This window comes from Prionailurus bengalensis, chromosome A1, assembly GCF_016509475.1.
Source record: "Prionailurus bengalensis isolate Pbe53 chromosome A1, Fcat_Pben_1.1_paternal_pri, whole genome shotgun sequence".
NCBI classification, from domain to species: Eukaryota; Metazoa; Chordata; class Mammalia; order Carnivora; family Felidae; genus Prionailurus; species Prionailurus bengalensis.
In genome coordinates, this window is record NC_057343.1 from 240,667,611 (window position 1) to 240,690,274 (window position 22,664).

At 49.2% G+C, this 22,664-nt stretch overlaps 1 protein-coding gene across 6 annotated transcripts; it reads right to left on the reverse strand.

Moving 5' to 3' along the window:
* Window positions 1-1,473: 1,473 nt before the first annotated feature.
* PDCD6 (programmed cell death 6) lies at window positions 1,474-22,664 on the reverse strand. 6 transcript variants are annotated; one of them, XM_043602073.1, is made up of 6 exons: window positions 22,459-22,664; window positions 21,443-21,504; window positions 12,321-12,365; window positions 11,162-11,314; window positions 5,658-5,767; window positions 1,474-2,039 (listed from the first exon to the last, which is right to left on the reverse strand). In XM_043602073.1, the coding sequence occupies exons 1-6, from the start codon at window positions 22,551-22,553 to the stop codon at window positions 1,941-1,943; spliced, it is 564 nt and encodes a 187-aa protein (XP_043458008.1). In that variant the 5' UTR covers window positions 22,554-22,664; the 3' UTR covers window positions 1,474-1,940. The 6 variants fall into 6 exon arrangements, with proteins under 6 accessions (XP_043458008.1, XP_043457998.1, XP_043458025.1 ...); XM_043602063.1 differs by having other exon boundaries at window positions 11,156-11,314; XM_043602090.1 differs by lacking the exon at window positions 22,459-22,664 and adding an exon at window positions 21,899-22,235 and having other exon boundaries at window positions 11,156-11,314.

Below are 22,664 nucleotides of genomic sequence, written 5' to 3' on the forward strand. Positions count from 1 at the left end.
GATATCCGCACCATACCTGAGTAGCACACACCTGTGCATCTGTACCATGCACTGTTTGTCTTCCCCACACCATTTGCATTAGCGCAACAGCCCTTCCTTGCACCGATGGAAGAGGAGACCCTTACCCATCCTCGATGAGACCTTTTCTTTGTAAAATTCTGCACACCTTTCTTTCCCTTCCCTGAATCGGGGGTACAGAACTCATGACACATTTACAGTTCCCTCTGTGGCTGAGAACAGAGTGAGAGAACAGGCCTCTCGGGGTCTGCTGTCTGGCCTTCATGAAGCTTAAATACCACCTGTGTACTGGGGGCAGGTGCCTCACCAAGGCCAGATCGAGGGGGGTCCAGGTGCAGGGAAGGGGGTGAGGTGGGTGGACGGGCAAAGCTAACATGTGGAGCACAGGGGCTCCCATGTGCACAGGACAGAGCACAGTGAGGCTGAGAGACAGCCACACAGGCCGCCCTCACTCCAAGCCTGGGGTCTTTGAAGGCCTGGGGCAAAGAAGAAATAAGGCACGTCTTGGGACCATGGTGTGGGGAGGGGAGGCAGGCAGGCAGGCAGCAGAGGTTACCCCATGGCTGGGGAGTGAGGGCATAGGGTTTATTAGCTGGGAGACACGGAGTCCAAGATGTCTACGAGAACCCAGAGAGAGAACACCTGGATGTGTGGGCCATGGGTCTGAAAGCCTCTTGGAGTCAGGAATTTGGGGTCAGAGGACTGAGCTGACTGAAACAGAACCTGGGGTCGTGTGCTGGTGCTGCACCATGAGCATGTTGATGTCCGGAGAGGCACCCAACATGGAAAGTGGTAGAAATCCCAAAGACCCTGCTACCCACCCTGAGCTCACAACGCCAGTCTATGAGCCCCAGAGATTCTTTAGCCCAACCCCACATATTGTGGTCAGTGGTGTTCTGACCTCTGCAATCTGGTGCCACAGATAAACCCAAAAAGGGCCCCCTCTCAACCAACACGAGCCCCCAACATACCCCTGTGGGACACCAACTTCTGATGTCCCAGACCCATTTATAAATCACCACTGCCCATCTGAATGTCTTCACAACCCCCACCCCAAATTCTGGCTTGGGGCAGCACACTTAGAGGGAAGGGGCAGAAAGCAGGCTCCGAGGACTCTGACAGGCGCAGGATGAGTGCCCCCCCGGGAATGGCCGTGTGCCGACAGCAGGTGACGTGGGCGACCATCCCAGCTGTCTGCACCCTGCTTTCATGTTCAAAAACCACAGTTAACAGATCCTCACAGGGCAGGACTGAATCACTGTAAGTGACAGAAACCCACACGCTTCCAGACCGAATTTGGATTTCTATGTCCAAAGAAGTTTTATGAAATTTAAACTAACTCCTGTCACAGAGGACAGTGGTCTCCTTGGATTCCGTTAGCAGAGTCAGGTGGACGCCCCAGAAGGGGTCCCGGACCTCTGGGAGCTCCCACGTGAGTATATCTGAGCCGTCTGGGACCGGGTGCGCATTTGCTTTATTGCTTATGTTGCATATTCAAACAAATACAATAAACCCTGTTTTAAAAATGTAAGGCACATAAAAGCCTCTGTGCAAGTTCTCTATTATTTTTAAATTCTTATTGGCTAATAAAAGTATTTCCACTATAGAACTGGAGCTATCTAGAAATGCACATGATGAATTTTTTGCATGCAAGACACTTGAAACATTATCATATCTTACCTCATGGCACAATTGAACAGTCTCAAATCAAATGTTTGTATGTGAGTTATAACTATTGTTACATTTGCAAAAATCTTAATCAGCTTATCCACATATGTACAGTCAGGTCCCCAAATGTTAATTATATAAAATCTAAAGAAAGAACAGTATCTAGCTGCATTTGTGTTCCATTTCTTTAAAGGGTGATTTGGCATTTTTAGTCTTCCTTCCGTAAGTCATGCTGTTATTTGCACAGGCCAGTGTCATACGATGCTGAAGACCATGGACAGATACTGTTCATATGACACCTGAATCCAGCCATCCTGATCCGTATCGTAACGCCTGAATATATCTGTCAACCTCTGGGGAAGAAACAACAGTCATTTAGATCTTGATATTTTTTTAACCGAAGGAACAAAATGTTATTTGGTAAAAAACAAAACAAAACAAAAAATTTAGGAACCCAAATTAATCCATGTCTCCAGACGACCCCAACTCTGACGGAGACCAGGGCAGCGAGGCATGGGTGGGTAACCCTGACCACCCTCTCAGGCCTGTCCACCATGGGGGATGCCGAGGTCAGGTGGGAGGGTGGATACAGGAAGGTGGTTAAGAGATCAAGGCGTGGGTTGCAGGCTATACACGACAGCCCTGGGTCCAGGCCTTGGTTCCCCAAGTGGGCCAGTGGTAAACCTGGGTCCTCTCCCCCTGCTCTATGACCAACCTCGTGGGGGTTACTCAAACGTTTACCTCGGCTCTGGTCACTTGCCATTCAGGACACAGGGAAACCGGCCCTGACTTGAGCCCCTCGCTTACAACCTGCTCCCAACAGATGAAGGAAGCCTCAGCCACAGAGCACAGAAGGCAGGTCTCCCTGTACCAGCCTGAGGGTCCCTCGCGCACACCCCACCCAGAAGGCTCCACCTTAGTCTGTGCACAAGCCTGACTCCCCCACAGCAGGTCAGGAGCAGAGGGGAGACCCCTGCCCCCAAAAGCAGAGACAACTAGAGGGGTGCTGTTCCAGATGACAGCTGGACAACCACAAAAGGCCTAAGGAATTGTAAATGACAAAAGGAAGCAGGCATAGTACAATTCCTCAGGACGAGAAAAGGAAACAACACACGGGTTCGTCACGAGAGCAGGCTGGAGCCCGGCCCTCGGGTGCTGCGGCAGATTAAATGGCTGACAATAACAGGGGCTCCTGACACAGCTGACTGTCCACTCGGGTGGTGGCCAGGAGCATCTGAACACGCGTGAGACGCTAATGTGAAACCAACTCCAATAACACCAGCAGCAGTTAATCCCGGCCTGAAGAACAACTGGAAATCTTTCTTTATACTTTAATTGTATTTTCCCAAGATTTCTACAAATTTTCATGTTCTTTTGTAAAACTAATTTTCTAAAAGCCTTTTTCTTTCTGGAAAAAGGCAGATGGAAGACATTTTTCAGGACTTTTTTCTTGTAGCTTGCCCACCTCTGCCCCATGTTTGAGGTCATGTGGGAAGTGTGGGTGGGAGCAGAAGTCCAGGTCAGCATGGGGCCCAGAGGCAGGGGCTGCAGGAGAGCCTGGCTGGCCTGTCCTCAGCCCGCAGGTGTGCGGAGGCGCTGGGCGAGCTCCCTGTGGGACTCAGATCACATTACCCCAGCTACTGAAACCCTACACGAAATGACCTTTGCTCAAGAAGAAATATAAGGATCAGATGTTTACTTATGGGACAGAACCTCAAATGAAAAGTCTAACCCTAGAGCAATTCAGATGCAGAGAATAAGGAGATTTTTACACTACACCTTTTTAAGTGTCCAGACAACACTGCAAAAGAAGTGTAACCCAGCCTCACCAAACCCTGAGGCAGAGATGGGGTAAGGCTCTCCCCATTTCAGAGAGCCACAGCTCAAATGTCAGCAGACCCAGCTCTCCAACAAGGCCCTGAACAGGGATGGGGCTTTTCCCTGCCTCATCGGCAAGGAAGTCACAGAGTGCTGCACTTAGCATGCCACAGAAACTTCACTTTTACTGATCTAGAATTCTAATGGGAAAAAAACCCCAGAGAATGTTTCCCCAAATTCCAAATTATATTTAAAAACCTCACAGTGTTGACATTTCTCAGCGGCCTCTAGAGCTGATATGACATAACCCGACCGGAATTCAAACTACAAGGATCAGGGGGCTTGATAGGTGGCTCAGTCGGTTAAGCGTCAGACTTTGGCTCAGGTCATGATCTCACGGTTCGCGGGTTGGAGCCCAGCGTCCGGTTCTGTGCTGACAGCTCGGAGCCTGGATCCTGCTTCGGATTCCTTGTCTCTCTCTCTCTCTCTCTCTCTCTCTGCCCCTCCCCTGATGGCGCTCTGTCTGGTCTCTCAAAAATAAATAAGAATGTTAAAACTAAAAAAAAAAAATGTATAAGCTACCAGGACTCATTGTCTAGTTGCAAGTCCTACTGAAATATGTACAGATAAAACAGTTGCTTTCCATGGCCCAAATCTGTTTCAGAGTAAGAGGTGCGGGGAGTGTTACGGTTATGCAGGTATGACATCAAGCTGTCCATCAGCTGCTAACTGTTGAGTCTGAGTGAGGGGCACATGGGCTCATCACACTGTTGTCTCTATTACTTTTTTCTCATTTGTCACAATAAAAACTTTAAATGCTATCTATGGGTTTATCAGTTCACTGCAGTTTTTTAAAAAATTTTAATGTTTGTTTATTTTGAGAGAGAGAAAAAGAGCACACGCACAAGTGAGCAAGGGGCAGAGAGGGAGGGAGAGAAGCAGGGCTCACGTGAAGCCGGACTGGAACCCATGAACTGTGAGATCGTGACCTGAGCCGGAGTCAGATGCTTAACCGACTGAGCCACCCAGGTGCCCCTAATGTTTGCTTATTTTTGTGAGAAAGAGGGAGACAGAGGATCTGAAGTAGGCTCTGCGTTGACAGCAGAGAGCCCAATGCCAGGCTCGAATTCACGAGCCGTGAGATCATGACCTGAGCCGGAGTCAGATGCTTCCCGACTGAGCCAGCCAGGCATCTCTGGTCCACTGCATTTCTAAGCCTCAATCTACGTAACCTGGATCCTCACCTAGAGACAGGAGCAGCAGGGACTGTGTGGGCACAGCAGGGCAGACTCGGGCACTCCTGCCCTCGGTCTCTGGAAAAGGGTCCTCAACCTCCGCACCAGTTTCTCTCCCAGCTCAAGAAGCAAGGCCACAGGAGGGAAACACCAAGCACGGGGTGAGTGGGTTCCACGGGCTCCACCAGATGCTGGCTGGCAGTGGCCGCAACATGGGAACAAGGCCCGTGTGCTCAGGAGCCGGCTCTTGCCCCTGCAGCTGACCTCACTCAAAAAGGGAGGGCACAGTAAAGATCAAAATGGAAAATTTATCCTCTTCCTCAGAATGAAAACACAACAAAAGTACCAGAGAACACATGTAAATAACCCACTGGATTTGGAAGACATGACCTCATCCGAATGGACTGCTAATACAGCTGAGCCCCCACCCAAAAAATGTAGGGGTTGGGGGCAACAGGCCCTGGAGCAGTCGAAATCCACATGGAACTCTGATGCCCCAAAACGTTAACTACCAATAGCCTGCTGCTGACCAGACGCCTTACCAAAAACAGCCAATTCACACATACCTTGCGTACGTATTGTGTAAACTAAGCTAGGAAAAGAAAAAGTGATTAGGAAAACCATAAGGAAAATACATATACAGCCCTACACCGTATTTATCAAAAACAGTCTGCAAACGAATGGACCTGCACAGGGTCTCCACAGGGACACAGTGCACTACTGGGCCATACCGCCACCTAACAGAATAACTGCTTCTCCACAGACAAGACAAACTTTTATAAGCTCCAGAAACTGATCTTACTCCATTAAACTGCAAATTCCAGAATGCAGGTACTTCCCTTTTCCTCTGCTTTCACAGATACTCCCGTCCTGCTCCACAGCTCAGCTCACTGTGAGCCTCCACGGAGCCCCAATTACCTGCAAGACGATGCAGCCCTGGATGAAGTCATCAAACGCGATCTGCCCCCGCCCTTGTCTGTCAAACTTGCGAATGAGGATGTCGTGAAACTGGTCAGAGAGCCGGTACCCTTGAAGAGAAAACAGAGAGTGAAGAGAGGGCCAGGAGAGCAGACATTCCCGTCAACACCCACATTCTCCTTCCAAAAGGCCCCACAGCCTCTTACAGCAGCTGATAACAAATGGCCGAGGCTGGGGGTGGAAACACAAGGCGCAAATGCATTCACATGCACTCTAGGAACAAAGTCATCATTCTGCGATCCCTCCCATGACTCCCCATCTGCAGTCCTGTGAGTAGCTGACCTGAGGACCACCGCTTCTTCCTGGAAGGGTGAGCGTAACCCGGAGGCCAGAGCTGTCAGGCACAGCATGTCATTTACGTGCGCTCACTAGTTCACATCAAGTATACTCACCCTACTGTGCTGCACCCCAAAAATCACCCTGCAGGGCGGCCAAGGCTTCATTCCCTGAATACGGTGAAGTTATCATTTTACAAACGGTAAGTTTCATTTTAGATTTGAAAGATAAAACATCACCGAAAGCTTCCAAATAAACAAAATGTAAACTTAGGGAAGCAGCAGATTAACTGATAGGTACTCCTATACATCAAGTAGCACAGACATTAGGCAGTAAAAGATTATATGGAGTAAGGCAGCCTCACAAGGTTCATAACAACTTGAGGGCCATCAGATATTATGACGAACAGTCACTGATTCCACCTCCAATTTACTGAATAGGTCTTGAAGAGGTCACCAGCAGGGAGGTGGTTTTAAAGACAGACACAACGGCCATGTGCCTGTGGGATACCCCTCGGGGCCGCTCTAAATGAAGACATCTACTTCCTTCCCTACTAATCCCACTACCTGTGTGCCTCTGGTGTCCTTACTTATTCAGGAGAGAAGATCCAGGGGCCAAAATACTTTTACTGGTTTCGGTCCTGTTGGAATCTTTGCGAGGATATATATACACCTATTATCTGAGTGAATTTCACAGTTAATTACCTGCAAAAGCACTTACTTTTCTCAAAATGATTCAAACATGCACACACATGACAGCACCCTTCCAGAGTGGTCAGCATACTCTATGCGTCTGTGACTTAAATCCAGGGCCCCCCCTTCCCTGCCAGTTGATTAGAAAACAGGACCCATGACTTAGAAAACAGAGACAGCAGGTAATGAATGGGAACCACTCCCCCTGACCCCTACGAGTCTCCTCTCTTCACACTTGGCACCTGTGCCTTTGGGCAATAAGAGGTCCAAGCTGGTGAGGGTTGAGCTCATCCAGGGTGTGGACAGCAGACAACGGCCACTGCGGTGCCGCTCTCCGGCCTAGTCACAAACATACAGGCTGGATCTCCACAATCTGTACAGAAAATGGAAGCAACTTCTATCATCCCTGGGACTAACTTCCAATTTCCCTGCTCTTCAATAGTATTGCAGTGAGAACAAAACCAAAGGAAGTCAGACCAGAAAAACGGATGATGAACAAACAAACTATAAAAAGGATGTTTCCATAAGAGGCAAAATTTGGGAGCAGACTGTTCTCTAAGAATTTCCTTCAGTGAAAACCCACACAGTGATAACCCCACCCTCATAAATTAAGAAGAGGTGCCCTGTGGAAATGCAAATCATAACCATGAGATGACCTCACACCTGTTAGAATGGCTGGTATCAAAAAGACTGGAAACAGGAGGTGTTGACAAGGATGTGGAGAAAGGGGAACCCTCCTGCACCTGTCGCTGGGAATGCAAACTGGTGCGGCTGCTCTAGAAGACAGTATGGAGGTTCCTCACAAAGTGAAAAACAGAACTATCCTATGATTCAACAACTCCACTACTGGGTATCTACCCAAAGAAAATGAAAACACTAATTCCAAAATATATAAACGTGCCTGTGTTTATTACAGCATTATTTACAGTAGCCAGGATATGGAAGTAGCCTGTGGTCATCGAAAGATGGATAAAGATGTGGTGTGTGCACACGTGCGTGCACGTGCACACACACACAAATATTATGCGGCCATGAAAAAGGATGGGACCTTGCCATGTGTCACAGTATGGATGGACCTAGAGGGTATCACGCTCAGAGAAATAAGGCAGAGAAAAACAAATACCAAATGATTTCACTTATATGTGGAATCTAAAAATAAAACAAATGAGCAAACAAAACAGAAACAGACTCATAACTACAGAGAACTGGTAGTGGCCAAAGAGGAGGAGGTGAGGGTGGGTGGGTGACACAGGTGAAGGGGATTAAAAAGCACAAACTTCAGATTATAAAATAAGTGAGTCAGGAAATGAAAAGTCTAACATAGGGAACATAGTCAATTGTACTGTCAGAACACTGCGTGGTGACTCAGATTGTGTAATGTACAGTGTTGTCGAATCTCTATGTTGTACACATGAAACTAACATGACATTGTCAACTGTACTTAAATAAAATGAAAAAAAAAAAAAAAAAAAAAAAAAAAGAGGTGCTCTCCATGTGCAGCCCCAGCCTGTGACCCTGGTCAGGACTGGGCCCTTTCAGACCTGATACACTGACCACAGGGCCACACCCTGACCTTAAGAGAATGAAGTTCTCTCCTTAGAACTAACAGGCACAGGAGGGGTGAGACATCAGAGCTACCCTGAAGACCCCACATCACCTATTCTCAGCAGCCTGGCATGAAAGCATACCTTCAGTAACTACTCTCCAGGGGACAGAGACTGCAGCAAGGGACAGACCCATGTTTACAACCAGCCAATGGCATGAAAAAGGGGTGGGGGCTGCCTGTGGACCTGCTGGGACCCTAACTCACACAAATGGACGGTTAACCTCTAAGGTGGGTCAATGGTGCGGATTTCGTGGACGTAGTGCACACGCCCCAGGGAAACGCTACTGAATGAAGTGTGCTGGGACCACGGCGCACAGGCCCTGTCAGCCTTGGCACACAACAGGGGACAGAGCAAATGCAGCATGAAAATGGTAGCGGCTGGGATGGGTGACGACTGAATGGAGGGTCCTGACACTTGATAACTTTCATAACCTTTTCACCAAAAAACGCTGGGCGGAGGGAGAGGGAGCAGCCCCGTGCCGGCTGCCCTGCCCACAGGGGAGGACCGCCCTGCACGTGAGCAGACTCCCACTGTGGAGCAGTCAGCTCCCCGCTAGCAGGAGTGTGAAGGCCATGCCCCACACACCTCTTTATTTCCAGGTCTCTGTACCTGGAGCATAGCACATACTAGAAATGGGTTTACAAAAGGGATGTGTGAGCCATCATACCCAGCGTGGGTCCTGTGAGGGTGACCCAGTGCCACCAGGACCAGCCTGAGACATCAAGTGGAGCTGACAGAGGTCGGAGGACGCTGTGGGGCTTGCCCCCCACCCCCAGACTCCCTCACACACATGCAGAGCTGAAATGCAGCCCCCCTGTTTGACCAGGGCAAGAGAGCTGTCCTTAGGAGTCAAAACTGAACAGACTTTGCTTCAGTTACTACAGAAAATCTTCCAAAGTGATGACTATGTGAAAAGGAGAACAATGTTCCTTTTCATAGAAGGCATGGATCCAGAGCAGGCTCTCAGAAATCAAGAACCAACTACAGGGAGAAGCTTTTAGAATAACTACAATGCACCACAGAATACTTTTCTCCAGAAAGCACTCAGAAGTCAGGAAGGAGCCCGGCCCTGCCCAGACCAAGAGGGCCTGCTGGCTCCTTACCACAAGGAAGTGCCACATGACCTCTGTGACCATGCAGCCATGGCTGCAGATGCCAAGGCCTGATGGGCACTCGGAGGTCAGAGAGGCCAGTGGCACGGCCCACCCTAGCATTCCCACTGTGAGCTCCAAGGACCCATTGGACACCGGCACTGAGTAAAAAGAGGGCTCTGGGCCTGACAACTTTAGAAAATGCCATGTTCCCTGACACCTAAGGTCACTTGTCTGGAAGTAATTCACAGGATGCAGGTTCCTCCCAAGCTGTCCTCAGCCCAGCCGGGCCTCCAGCTACCTGCAGCCCCAGGACCACCATCTGTGGACAGCTGCCAGCCACCCCTCCCAGATCTTCCATTCAGCCTGACCTTCTCCCCAACCTATCGGTAGAGCAAAGTCAGAAGCATTCCCAGTCCCAATGCAGAGAACCTGAGGTCAAGTCCTGCCCTAACCCTGACCCACACCCAGTGAGCTGAGAACACAAACGTGCTATGGATTCCCAGGGCCTCTAACTGAATACCACCAGAATTCATAAGGCAACAAACTAAGAGAAAGAGAAAGACAGCCATGAAGTATGTGCCCAAAGGAAAAATGGGGGAAGGACAGAAGTTAATAACACATTAACATAAGAACTAAAAATGTCCTTTGTATTATTAAAACTCAAAATACCTAGAAGTATGTTATATATTATGACAGTATATTATTATAACTTTAACTTAAAAATTTTTTTTTAACATTTATTTATTTTTGAGAGACAGAGAGAGGCAGAGCATGGGGGGGAGGGAGGGAGGGAGGGAGGGGCAGAGATAGAGAGAGAGAGAGAGAGAGAGAGAGAGAGAGAGAGACACACACAGACAAAATCTGAAGCAGGCTCCAGGCTCTGAGCTGTTAGCACAGAGCCCGACGCTGGGCTCGAACCCACGAACCGCGAGACCATGACCTGAGCTGAAGTTGGACACTCAACCGACTGAGCCACCCAGGCAACCCATAACAGTATATTATTAAAAAAAAAAAAAAATAGTACATTATAAACAAACTTGCCTTATTTTTTTTCCAGCTGGCATTTATAAGCAGACTTTTAAGCAAAATATAGAAAGGGTTTTGTAATAGGGGCCCAGTGAACACGGGGCTGAGTGAGACCATCCCAAACACACCAGACTCTGGGTGAGACTCCCACAAGCCCCGGACAAATACCCCATGTCTGCATAGCCCTACACACCAGAAATCCCACCTTCCTCTCAGACCCACACCCCCGCATCAGAGGGCCCACTGACCCACTCTGGAAGGCCGTGTGAACACTCCCAGCAGCACAGCACACTTGAGCCTGCACGCACTTGAGAACGGGCACTTGCATGCCTGCCGACACTGTGTCTGCAGCTTACAGAATCATCTCTGACGAGTGTCTGGATCATCCTGCCACGTGTTGTGATGTATCAAGAAATATGAGCTGCTCGACATTTTCTTTTCACTTATTCACGTTAAACTGTTTCCAAAGCTGCCTCATTCTCAATGTGAGTGAGACATCACTACATTTCACAAGTGAGAAATGATTGCATAGCCCTTATCTCATTTTGGATGCGAAAAAAACCCACATAAAAGTCTTCAGGTCAAATATAAGCCTTCATGATATAAAAAGTATCAAAGTATAAATCTGTATGCCAAAAAAAGTCATAGTTAAAAAAATCAGTAAAATGAACCAAGTAAAAAAGCATTAATGGCACCTAGGTTCCAAAATGAAACATGCTATACAATCAAGATAAGTGAATTACCAAAACCTGAGAGGGCTTGCTTGAGCTCGTTCTTGTCAATCATCCCAGAGTTGTCCCTGTCATAGGTGCGGAAGACGTTCTGCCAGTCTGTGATGTACTTCCAGACGCCAGTGAACTCGCTGAAGTTCACGCCAGCCTTGTTCTCTCGGTCGAACATAGCTGAGACAGAAAGGAATGTGAGTGGTGTGCAGCAGCTGGCATCTCGTCGGTCATCAGCAAGCAGCTCGACCACAGCACAGCCACAGCCACAGCCACACCCGCCTCGGGGTCAGGCCGGTGCTCGGCCAGCAGGTGCCCACGGCCAAGAAATGCTCACTCGTTGACTGGGAGGGCCAGACCACCTCTGCCGGCTGGCTCTCCAGCCACAGCCCCTAAGCCACGTTAGACAGACGTGAGGCACACGGTAAAGAGGGAAGGGCAAGAAAACACGGGCAGAGCCACAGCAGAAATAACGCTTCACAGCGAAGCAGGCTACAAAGACACGGCGCCTGGTGGATACTCTCACTTTGCCAGGAAGAAGGCAAAGTGCAGACCGAAGGAGCCCCTCCACTCTCTCAGTTCCCAGAACTGGGCCCAGCTCCGGGCACCGCCACTTCCATTCTCCCAGAGGACCTACACCCACCAGCGCAGGCCCACCCCAGTGACAAGAAGACTCTATCGGCTTTAGGTGTTTTCTCTTAGGAAGACTTGCTTTTCATTAAAAAAACAAAAAAAAAAACCCCAGCTTAATTCTGGGTCCAAATACGAAAGAACCTACAACTACCTCTCCATGTAATTGCAAAATGGCTAAAAACATATATATGAACTCAGTCTGAACTACTGCTGAGAAAATGACAAATCATTTGGTTTCTTTTCAGGAAGGGACGCTAATGGAAGATTGAAACATGAGTGCTCTTGGCTGCTCAGAAGTACACTATAATTCAGTGAAAGCGCACAGAATGAAAAATCAGGTCAAAAACTGAGTATCGGGCGTTTCCGCCAGTCAACAATCGTGCCAGATACGGACGGTGTGTGAAGCGCGCCGGTCCTGTAGGTACTTGAACTCTTCAGAACCGGGATGTGAAAGGACACGTCAGACAATGAGCTCAAGTGCTCAGCCGGGAGGGCAGGATGAAGCAGGACAGGTGCCTGCCTGCACAGGCGGGACAATAGCACCTTTACTTACATATGATTGACCTGACAGTCACTGGATTAAATGGAGTCCATGTGCCTGAAAATAAGCGACAGGAATGACAGTCAGACACCAGCAAGCTCTAGGTTTCGAATCTGTACCATCTGAACCTAACAAAAGTAATTTGGGGGTCACGGGAAGACCCTGGCACCACACTTCTCAGCAGGGACACTGTCCCCAGGGGACATTTCTGGTTGCCATGACCACGGGGGGCTGTAAGCACGTCACGGTTGGGGTCCCATCCCACACTGTGCAGGAGTCCCTTGGCCCCAACAGACGAACATTCCAAGCTGTTTATAATGACGTGAAGCTGGGTACTTTACTGTGTAAACAAGATACGGCTTTAGAGTATTTTAATATACACTCAGTTTTCCAGGCGTTCAGCCACCAGGTAAGTTGAGAGGTATACTGAAAAACATACCGTACAACCATGCCTTAAAGTCTTCTCCTAAGATTGCACGTTATTTTCCTTGCGAGTGTGAAAAAGCAGACCGTGGCACCCTGGGACCCACTTCCGTATAGTAATGGGGATATTACCAAATATTTGTCATAGAGAGACTGCTGAATCTGACAGAACCGTTTATCAACCGATAATGAAATGTTCACTAGATACCTTTACGCCCCCAAATCTGTTTTCAGAGTGGTTTACACCATTACCAATTTTTACACTAACTAAAAACAAGGAAAAAAAGTGTTTTTAATGTGGAGGGAAAGCAGGGCCTCTCCCCACACCCCACTTGTATGGAAACACCTCATATTTCCCTCTCTGTATAAAACTCCGTGTTTCTCACAGAGACCCACCCCCTGACCTCACATCGTGACCTTTCGCTCGGAACTATGGTTCCAAAGGGAAGCGTCCTCCACGCTGGGCTTTCCCGCTGCGGCGCCCAAAGGCTGTGCCTGCTCACCTCAGGGCTCACGCACGCGCCTCTCCAGACCCGGGGTGTGCCTCGCAACACACGCACATCCTTCACCTTCACCTCTCCTTTAAGCCACAGGAAAAACGTGTCCTCAGGAAAGCCCTCCCTGAGCGCCCCACGTCCCCCCAGCCCCTGAGCTAAATCTGTCAGCTCCATCAGCGCAGGTTCGAGCTTCCCCTTTGGGACAAGCGCCACCGTAACTACTCGGTGAAGGCTGCTCTTCCCCTGAAGGCAGGGGCACACCTGTCCCTGTGCCTGGCACATCGGGGTTGGATAAGCATCTTCTGCAGGCTTCACAGACGTTCGTGGGGTGGGCAGAGCGGGCAGAAGACTGTATACGAAGCTATTAGGGCACGTCACTGAAAACCCGTATAATAAAACTATGTTACAGAGAACGCAACAGAAAAGAAAGTTCTAAAGACAGAGAGTGTCGCTTCCTCACCTCATTTGTTTTTCCCTCCCTCCCAGCTAGCTGCTGCAGGCAGCGACCTGCTGTTTCCACAGGAGACAGCCCACCACGGACTAGAAGCCCAGGGAACCTAATGCACCTACTGAAGCCTTTTCCTGATTCACTTTTCCTTTGTCTTCCCTTCACCTCTGCTACAGGCCGATGCGCTCTCAATCTGTGAAGGTGAGGGCAGCCCCCGCAGGCCATCCTGACTGTGAGCAGAAGCCTCACGAGCCATCTCGCAAATGACTCGGCCAAACAAGTTTGAAACAAAAGCAACACAAGTGCAACAGTTGAGTAGTGTGCAAACGCGAGCACCTGTTGTGGTGAAAGCCAGGTGCCACCTGGAAAGGCACACGTGGGGTGCCCAGGGAAGGCGCATCCCTGAGGTGGCCCATGGGGACTGGCAGCCATGCTGGAGGATTCTGCGGACGGCAGGGGTCCCGGGCTCCGGAGAGCAACGGGTCACCATGCGCTGAGTCAAGGACGGAGACCCACAGGTTTCCTGCGGGGCTATCGCGCAAGGGGAAGGCGGAGGAGGCAACCTCTTGGTACCCCTGCTCATCCTTCTTACCCAAACGGGGCCCGACTCTGCACAGAATCCAAGGGGTAACGACAGCCAACAGTTAGGTCTTGCGGCCTGGTTCTCAGACTAAACATAAAAAGCTCAGTAACCCACAATGAAGCTGCAACACTGCAACATGCACACATTTAATATCTCAGCTGTGTTAAGCACTAAATGCACCTGAGCGTCAGCCTGAAAGTCTTAAGTGGTTTATAAAACAGTTTTCTGTAAGAAAATACAACGCAAATAATCAATTTAACACACTCACTAAAAACCGGGGGTACATTATAAAGGTAGACTTTTTTCACAAGCCCTACAACTCCATAACCCTCTAGCCCAGGTTTCAGGGCCACCTACAATTTCAAACACTCCCATCTGCTTCTCCCAGACAGCAGCATGTTTGAACGTTAGAACCGGTCATCTTGCAAAAGCTTGCCTGTCGGATTTTTACCTAGACTTCTAGGTGTCCTGCCTCAATTTCATCTTAAAGAACTAAAGAATACAGAAATGTGATTTCCCACGTAAATTTAATACACTTTTGTCACCTATAATTTGGGAGCAGGGCTGAAGCCTTAAGAAGCCACCCTAAGCAAATGACAATGGCCCAAAGAACCATCCATGGTTGTAGAGACAGCCCCCATCAGGACGCCTTACCATTTCTCCACTTAACTCCCAAGCATACAAATTCTGTCAAGAACCTGCATCTGCCTCCATTCTCCAAGGGGGAAAAACCCCATTCTGCTCTGGTAATATATTGTCTTTTCACTCTCTCCAAAGGGTTTTCTTTATTGAAATTATGTCCTGTTAACCACAAGCTTAAACTTTGGCTTTAGTGAGTGGTTGGGGTTAGGAGTTCACAACATCCAGCATTTGCACAATCGAGACACTTAACTACTTGAAATCTCTAGGGGCAACAACAGCAGCAGAATGAGACTTTTCTACATCATCACTGGTGATCTCTTTCCACTTTATTGCATCAAACCTAGAACTCCCAGCCTTCCTGGCCTTTTCTGCCAGAGAGGAGCTACAGATGAGGAGGTATAAGCAAATCCTGCAGGGACGGGCACACAGCACAGGCACCCAATGCACACAATCAGCAGAACTTCGGTGTCTCTTCAGGTTCAGCAAAATCCCAGACTTCGCCAGTGCTGGAATGACAACTTCAAATAGCACGGTCAGAAACATGACCTTTCTGAAATACTGATCAACAGCACTGATCTGATAAATGCCACAGCTGGAAACTGGTTCTATGAAAGTCTGGGTCAAATTACTACAGCATTTACATCAATGAAAATTAAAAACAATCTAAGTGACTACTAGTGAAACGCTGTAAACTCAGTCCCAGAAGACACATGGTCTCCCAGTTCTATACCAGACAGATGCAGGATCTGGTGCAGAGGGGCTTGGCTCCAGGGGGAAAAGGATCTAAACTTCCAGTCATCCTATTTTTACATCCGAAGAAACTGGGGCCAGAAGTGCAATGTGCTCAAGGTCACGGAGAAACTTGTCGGCAAAGCCAGGTCCATCGAATCCCAACTCTATTTTGTTTCTATCTGCAACTTTGGCGGGGTGCATCTCTGGGAAGAGCAGACACGACAGGCTGTACTGGAGTTGCCAAGACCACCCTCAGGCTCCATGACTCCCTAGGACTCCAACACTCGGGCAGTTCGTTACAATGAAAGGCCAGAGTAAAATCAGAAGAGCAGAGAAAGGCACTAGGAGAATTCTGGTGGAGACCCGTGCAGCGCCCAGAGGGACCCCCTCATGGAGCCACACAGGACGTCCTCACTCCTCCAGCTAGGAGTCTTGAGGACAGAGGCGAAGTACTGTCAACTAGGGAACTCCCCAGTCTACAGCCCAGGGTTTCTCTTGGGGAGGCAGGCATGGACGCTCCAGAGACCCAGAGGGAAAGCAGGTGTTTGCCATAAATCGTACTGTTGGGATCAACTATATAGGCCAACAGGTACCACACAGCTCAGGGCCCTCAGTGGGCCAAACACCCTTGTCAGTCAGAATATCCCAGGAGGCAGCCGGCCATGAAAATCCTTCCTGGGAAGGAGCAGGCTCAGAGCAACCCAACTCAGCAACTGCGGAGTCAGCCCTTCTCCGCACACAGGCGGATGGAAGCTGAGGGTAAACCTCTAAGTGTCCCTGCTGCATTACCAGCAGCAAACACCCTTACCCACCAAACTGGGACTGTCAGGGCAGGAGCAGTGATGGGACCAGAAGCACTGGTGTGCAGGGAACAGTCTGCTTATATGGTCTGTTTTCTCTCATTTCTTCCATTTTTTTTTTTTTTTTTTTTTTTAGTATTTATTTTTGAGAGAGAGAGAGAGAGAGAGAGAGGAACAGGCAGAGACAGAGTACAAGCAGGGGAGGGGCAGAGAGAGAGGGAGAGAGGAAGACATAGAATCCAAAGCAGGCTCCAGGCTCTGAGATGTCAGCTCAGAGCCCGATACAGGGCTCGAACTCACGGATTGTGAGACCATGACCTGAGCCAAAGTCGGATGCTTAACTGACTGAGCCATTCAGGTGCCCCTCTTCTTTATTTTTTTAAAGTTTATTTATTTGAGAAAGAGAGAGAGACAGTGTGAGTATGAGAGAGAGAGAGAGAGAGAAAGAAAGAGAGGGGGCGGGGAGAATCCCAAGTAGATGCCACAGTGTCAGCCCAGAGCCCGATGTGGGGCTCAAACTCACAAACCGTGGGATCATGACCTGAGCTGAAATCAAGAGTTGGTCATTCAACCAAGTGAGCCACCCAGGTGCCCCTCTCATTTCTTCTTAATATGGGATCCTCAAGAAAGCCAGAACTCTATTTTGGTTAAAAAAAAAAAAGAATATATGAATTATTATTTTTTTAAAGTGCAGCTAAAAAAGTCTCCACAAAATACCTACCTAGGTTATATTAAGACAAACCTGCAGAACTACAAAAAAGAGGCTTGAGCAAAATAAAATTCCCATAATTCCAAGAAATAATGTGCAAATTAGGAAAAAAAAGGTACTAAACTCAAGAGAGTTTATGAGATGTTATTTCAAAACGAAGGCAAGAGAACAGTCTTCTTCTGTCTTTCTTCATACCTGTTAACCACAAACCTTCCTGAGAGCAGCCAATTTTAGAAACTTTCCTATGGAAACAAGTCTTATAAAGGAGTCAGTGTATGGGACCCACAAGTACTTCTTCAGGATGGTTTCAACTGGATATTAGCAGAGAGCACACAGGCACAGATTTAATTAAAGTGAGAAATCATACAAGTTTGTATCTTCAGTTTTCTAACCAGTAATAGACCAAGTAAACCAACTTCCTGAAATAGCCTAATATTCCAGTTCTAATATGAAAACAGAACCCCAATACTGGGAGAGCAATCAGAAGTCAAATTTCAACCGCATCAGCTCCAGGAAGTCGGGGGGCAGTCGGGGGGAACAGGATGGACACAGGCCCGTCCAGTGAGCAGTGCCTGGGCACACAGAGCAGCTGCGCAGAGGAGCCCAGTCTGGCCTTCCTTCGAGAAGCAGACAGTCTAGTGGCCAGAGACAGCTATGACAATGATCGTGTAGAATACAGGGAATGGAGAGCAGGGAGCGTCCAAGAAAAAGCAGCGATGCTGAGGGGGCTCAAAGGCAGGAGAGGGCACACCCCTCCAGGCAGACAGGGATCTGAAACACAGGGTGCACACAGCATCCCCTCATGCTGACGAAGGGCACGTGCTCTAGGCAGGAGTACAGGACCCACGGCAAGCGGTGGACACTCTCCTGGAGACAAATGGGAAGATACCGGGGCTCACGGTACTGTGACACCTAGCTGTGCAGTACACCCACAGCACAACATGAGCACGGGCACCGAGGGGTGCCAGCAACACACATCTGGGTTTAAATCCTGTGCTACAGCTCAAAAGCCACAACGGGTAACTCCGCAAGCGATATGATACCACCTACTCTGTGAATGTGCATCATACATAACCTGCCTTACTGCAGAAAGAACTTAAATGTACGCAGATATCCACAGTAGAGCAGAACGAAGTGAATTTTAATCATACTGGATGGGAGGAGAAAGTAGGAGGATGAGAAAGCGTTCGAAGACTCGATCAGTAAAATCCCCCTCTTAAAATTCTAAATTCATGCTACTGACCAGCCACCAATTTAAACTTTTTCACAGCTAATTTGAAGAGGCAAATCTAACTGGTTAAAAGATTCAGGGTTAATAAAATGCAAACAAAGCAAGACAGAACAGCCACCAGAGGTGCTTGGAACACCAGAGGCACCGTCCCCGCTAGGGAGAAGGGAGCCGGCCATTTGCCTGGCAGTCACCCCGCAGAGGGCATGCCTCTGTCAAGGTGAACAGGGAGGCCAGTTTTTACATGTCTTGAACAAGAGCTGAGGCAATCCCACAGGGCAACTCAATAAAAGGGCCTCCAGAGGGCCACCGAGACAGTCCCGACAGATACTAGGTTAGAGCAGGTATTGATTTCAAAGGGTCTCACCAATGGTGAACCTAACATCCTCTAGACAGCTGTGAAAATTCATTCTCTTTTAAACAGCCTCCTGGTAGATATTTAGTAGCAGCTGAGTTCAAGATTATGCTCTAACAGAGTAAAGGCCCAAATTCTTTAACAACCAGCTGAACTAGAACTAGGAGCATTACTGACACCCTCTAGTGAAAATACAGAAGCCTAACCCTATAGGTCAGATTAGGTCCCACCACCATGCCCCGGGGGCTCAAACAACAATGCTCATGTGAAATCAGGTTTGTTAAATGCTGGCACAGTGCCTACAAACAGTGGCTGCCCCTCATGTGGCACCTGAGCTGGCTGCCTGGCCTGGCTGGTGACAATACCCCTCCTCCACTCAGCCAACAACACAGTCCCCCTGCTATGTGTCAGGCACTGCACCAAGCACTCTGCGTGCACTTCCTCTACCGACCCTCCCAGGAGGGTCAAGTCCTTGCCCAAAGTCGTATTCCTAGAACCGAGAGAGCCAGGATCTGAACTCAGACAGGAGCCCCCAGGTGGACACTGTCATGATAATGAGGTCAGAGTGTGACCATCACTCTTGAGGGGCAGGTTTCACAGAGATCCCAAACCTGGGCAGCACCCTCAAAACTTCAAGCAAATGGACAAAGAGGGTTGGTCCTCACTTACTGGAAAAGAACTCAGAAGGAATGCCTCTGAAGCATGACCTCTGAGGGTGCTTTCACTGGAGCGGCCACCCTCTGGAACCTCTGACCACATTTAACAGAATGTGAAGACATACGTTTTGGTGAACACTTAGAAAGTTTTAAGCCAGATTTGCCAGGTCATAGCCTGCTGGATTGCAGCTGTTTCGGACATGTCCTAGTAACCTTATCTTCTACTCCTCCAAGTGTAACCAAGTACTGGAGACACAAAAATTGAAAAGAGATTAGTAATGATAAGCGAGGAATCAAGAAGGCACAATTGTCAAATGAGAGTAACGAAATTTTTTTTTTATGTCCATTTTTATTTTTGAGAGAGAGAGAAAGAAAGAGCAGGGGAGGGACAGAGAGAGAGGGAGACACGGAATCTGAAGCAAGCTCCAGGCTCCCAGCTGTCAGCACAGACCCCAACATGAGGCTCGAACCCATGAAACGTGAGATCATGACCTGAGCCAAAGTGGGACACTCAACCGACTGAGCCACCCAGGCGCCCCATAAAGAAATTTCTTAATTTTGTAAACACAACTATATAGTATTTTAAGAGACAAAACAGATGAACATAAGGGAAGGGAAACAAAAATAATATCAAAACAGAGAGGGGTACAAAACAGAAGAGACTCAAATATGGAGAACAAACTGAGGGTTACTAGAGGGGTTGTGGGAGGGGGGGGATGGGCTAAATGGGTAAGGGGCACTAAGGAATCTCCTCCCGAAATCACTGTTGCACTATATGCTAACTATTTTGGATGTAAATTTAAAAAAAATTAAAAATAAAATTTAAGAAAAATTTCGTAAACTCAACAACATAAATACGTGTGAAGTTATACACCAATATCTGTGGCCACATACGTTAAATACTGGGGGAAAAAAGTCAGTGGTATGTACCGTTCTTTAAACGTATTAATCTGTAAATACAAACCCTGCACTTCATGTAAATCACGAGGCAATAAACCACACTAAGTGCCTGGTATGTGCCCACAATGAGGGCACGTATTCTCCTTTAGCCCGATACCCAGCACTGTGAGGTGGTGGCGGCATCCTTTCTTTTTCTAGAACATCAAACTGGTTCCTACTAATAAAAATGAATCTTGGGGCACCTGGGTGGCTCAGTTGGTTAAGCACCGACTTGACTTCAGCTAGGTCATGATCTCACAGTTTGTGGGTTCGAGCCCCTAATTGGGCTCTATATTGACAGTGTGGCGCCTACTTGGGATTCTGTCTCTCTGACTCTCCCCCACTCTCTCACACGCATGCACATGCGCTCTCTCTCAAAATAAACTTAAAAAAAGAGTCTTCCAACATCTTAGAATCCATCCCTTTCTACCTTAAATGGCACACCTCTGGAAAGACAAGCTACAAATCTAAGAATCAGAAAAGTCAGTGGCATCTGAGGGATTTTTTTAAAAGGCAAAAGAGCCAGGTAGTTAATAAAATAAAAGGTCTCAAACAGTACTTCTGTGGATTAATAAGGCTGAAACTGGCAAGAAGAGAACTCCATGGAGAGCCCCCAACACACTGCCGTGTAACAGCTATGGTCCTTTATCCCTGTCTGAATGCCTAGTATTCTCCCACTGATAAGACCATCTTCCCACAATCCACCTGCCAGAGCCACATCCCCAACATCCCAGTCACTTCCCCATGGTGCCCTTGGCACCTTGATGATCCTCTCCCAAGAGGTCACAGAGATACAGTCACGAAAGGAATCAGTGATCTTCAATGTACCTGAAGCATATTAGCCCTACAAAGCTAAACTTCCTATCCTTCCCTAAAACCTACACCCTAACCTCCACTTCTCAAGTGCTTCCCTGCGCCTGTCCATGCAGGGGCTGGAACAGCTCGGCAAGGCCCTTGGCGCAGGACACCCACTGGCAAAATAAATCAGAAGCACCTCCACCACATGCCAGTAACAGTAATTAGGCCTTCATAACTCCTCTGTACTCGGGAAAAGAAGTTATTTACTACAGGTGGGTCAGGCTCAAAGTTCAGCAGAAGTCCTGACGACTAGGTCCCACTCACCGTTGGAGAGTGCTTGCTGAAGCTCGTTGTCCGATATCACCCCGCTCCTGTCTTTATCAACCCTACAAAATCAAGACCAGTTAAGCTGGTGAATAAAAGAGCAGGACAAGCAAAACATGTCAAGCATAAACACTTCATTCCTCTGCCGAGCCTAGGTCAACTCTGGAGGTAGCTAGGACTCTCACTCTCGCATCCGCATGGGAACAAGGTTCTCCCAAAGAGATGGCTCCTTTTGCCTTGTCAAGCCTTTCTCCTTTTCTTTCCCTTGGACAGTCTGAATTCTCTCCTTTTCATAAACAGCAAAAAGACTGCCTCAGACACGTCCTTCCGTAACCATTGGTCACTCATTCACTCTGAAGGGCAACCCGGGGACAGAATATGCTGCAGTGCCGGTCTCCAGCTTCTTTCCCAGCTGCTGGACGTAACAGCGCTGGAGCAGTCTGTGTTTCTGTTTACCTTAAACAAGCGTCCCGAAGACCCTCCCGGAGCAGCAATCCCCTGGGCTGTAGGCTCAGGGGTGGGGGCCGCGATCCCCTGGACACCTGCAGCGGGCCTGGGGGAAGGGGGGGTTTCCGGCACGAGGTCGGGGCCAGACCTAAGGGAGCCAGGAAGGAGGAGGCCAGAGGCCGAAGGGAAGCAGGAAGGAGGCCAAGGGGGAGGCCGGAGGGAGCCAGGAAGGGAGTCAGGATGACGGGAGACCAAAGGGAAGCAGGAGGGAGGCCGAGGGGAAGACCAGAGGGAGCAAGTAAAGAGGCTGGGGAGAGGCGTGGTTGGGGGGGGGGGGGGCGGTTGGGGAGTGGGAGGCCGGAAGGAGCCAGGGAGAGCCGTGGGGGGGGGGGGGGGAAGGCCGGAAGGAGCCAGGAAAAGGCGTGGGGGGGGGAGGCCGGAAGGAGCCAGGAAGAGGCATTGGGGGGGGGGGGGGGAAGCCAGGAAGGAGGCCGGGAGGTGGGTGGCCGAGGAGAACGTAGGGGAGACCGGTGGAGCCTCGTGAGTGCCTGGGTGGTGCCGGGCCTCACCTCTGGAAAACGTTCCACAGGAAGCTCTGGTCTGGCAGCGCCGCGCCTCCAGCAGGGCCGGCCCCGGGGCCCGGGCGGTACGGATAGGCGGCCATGGGCCCAGACGCACTGCCGGGCCGAGGCTGCAGGCGGGGGCTGGGGGCTGGGGGCTGGAGGCTGGCGGCCGCTCCACTTCCGCCTCTCCTGAGGCGGGGCCTACCGCTTAC

Coding starts and splice junctions, on each gene's coding strand:
- PDCD6 (XM_043602063.1), bottom strand. CDS start 22,553: ATGGCCGCCTATCCGTACCGCCCGGGCCCCGGGGCCGGCCCTGCTGGA. Junction 12,366..21,442: donor TCAGCAAGCACTCTCCAACG/GTGAGTGGGACC, acceptor GCTTATTTTCAG/GCACATGGACTCCATTTAAT. Junction 11,315..12,320: donor GACTGTCAGGTCAATCATAT/GTAAGTAAAGGT, acceptor TTTCTGTCTCAG/CTATGTTCGACCGAGAGAAC.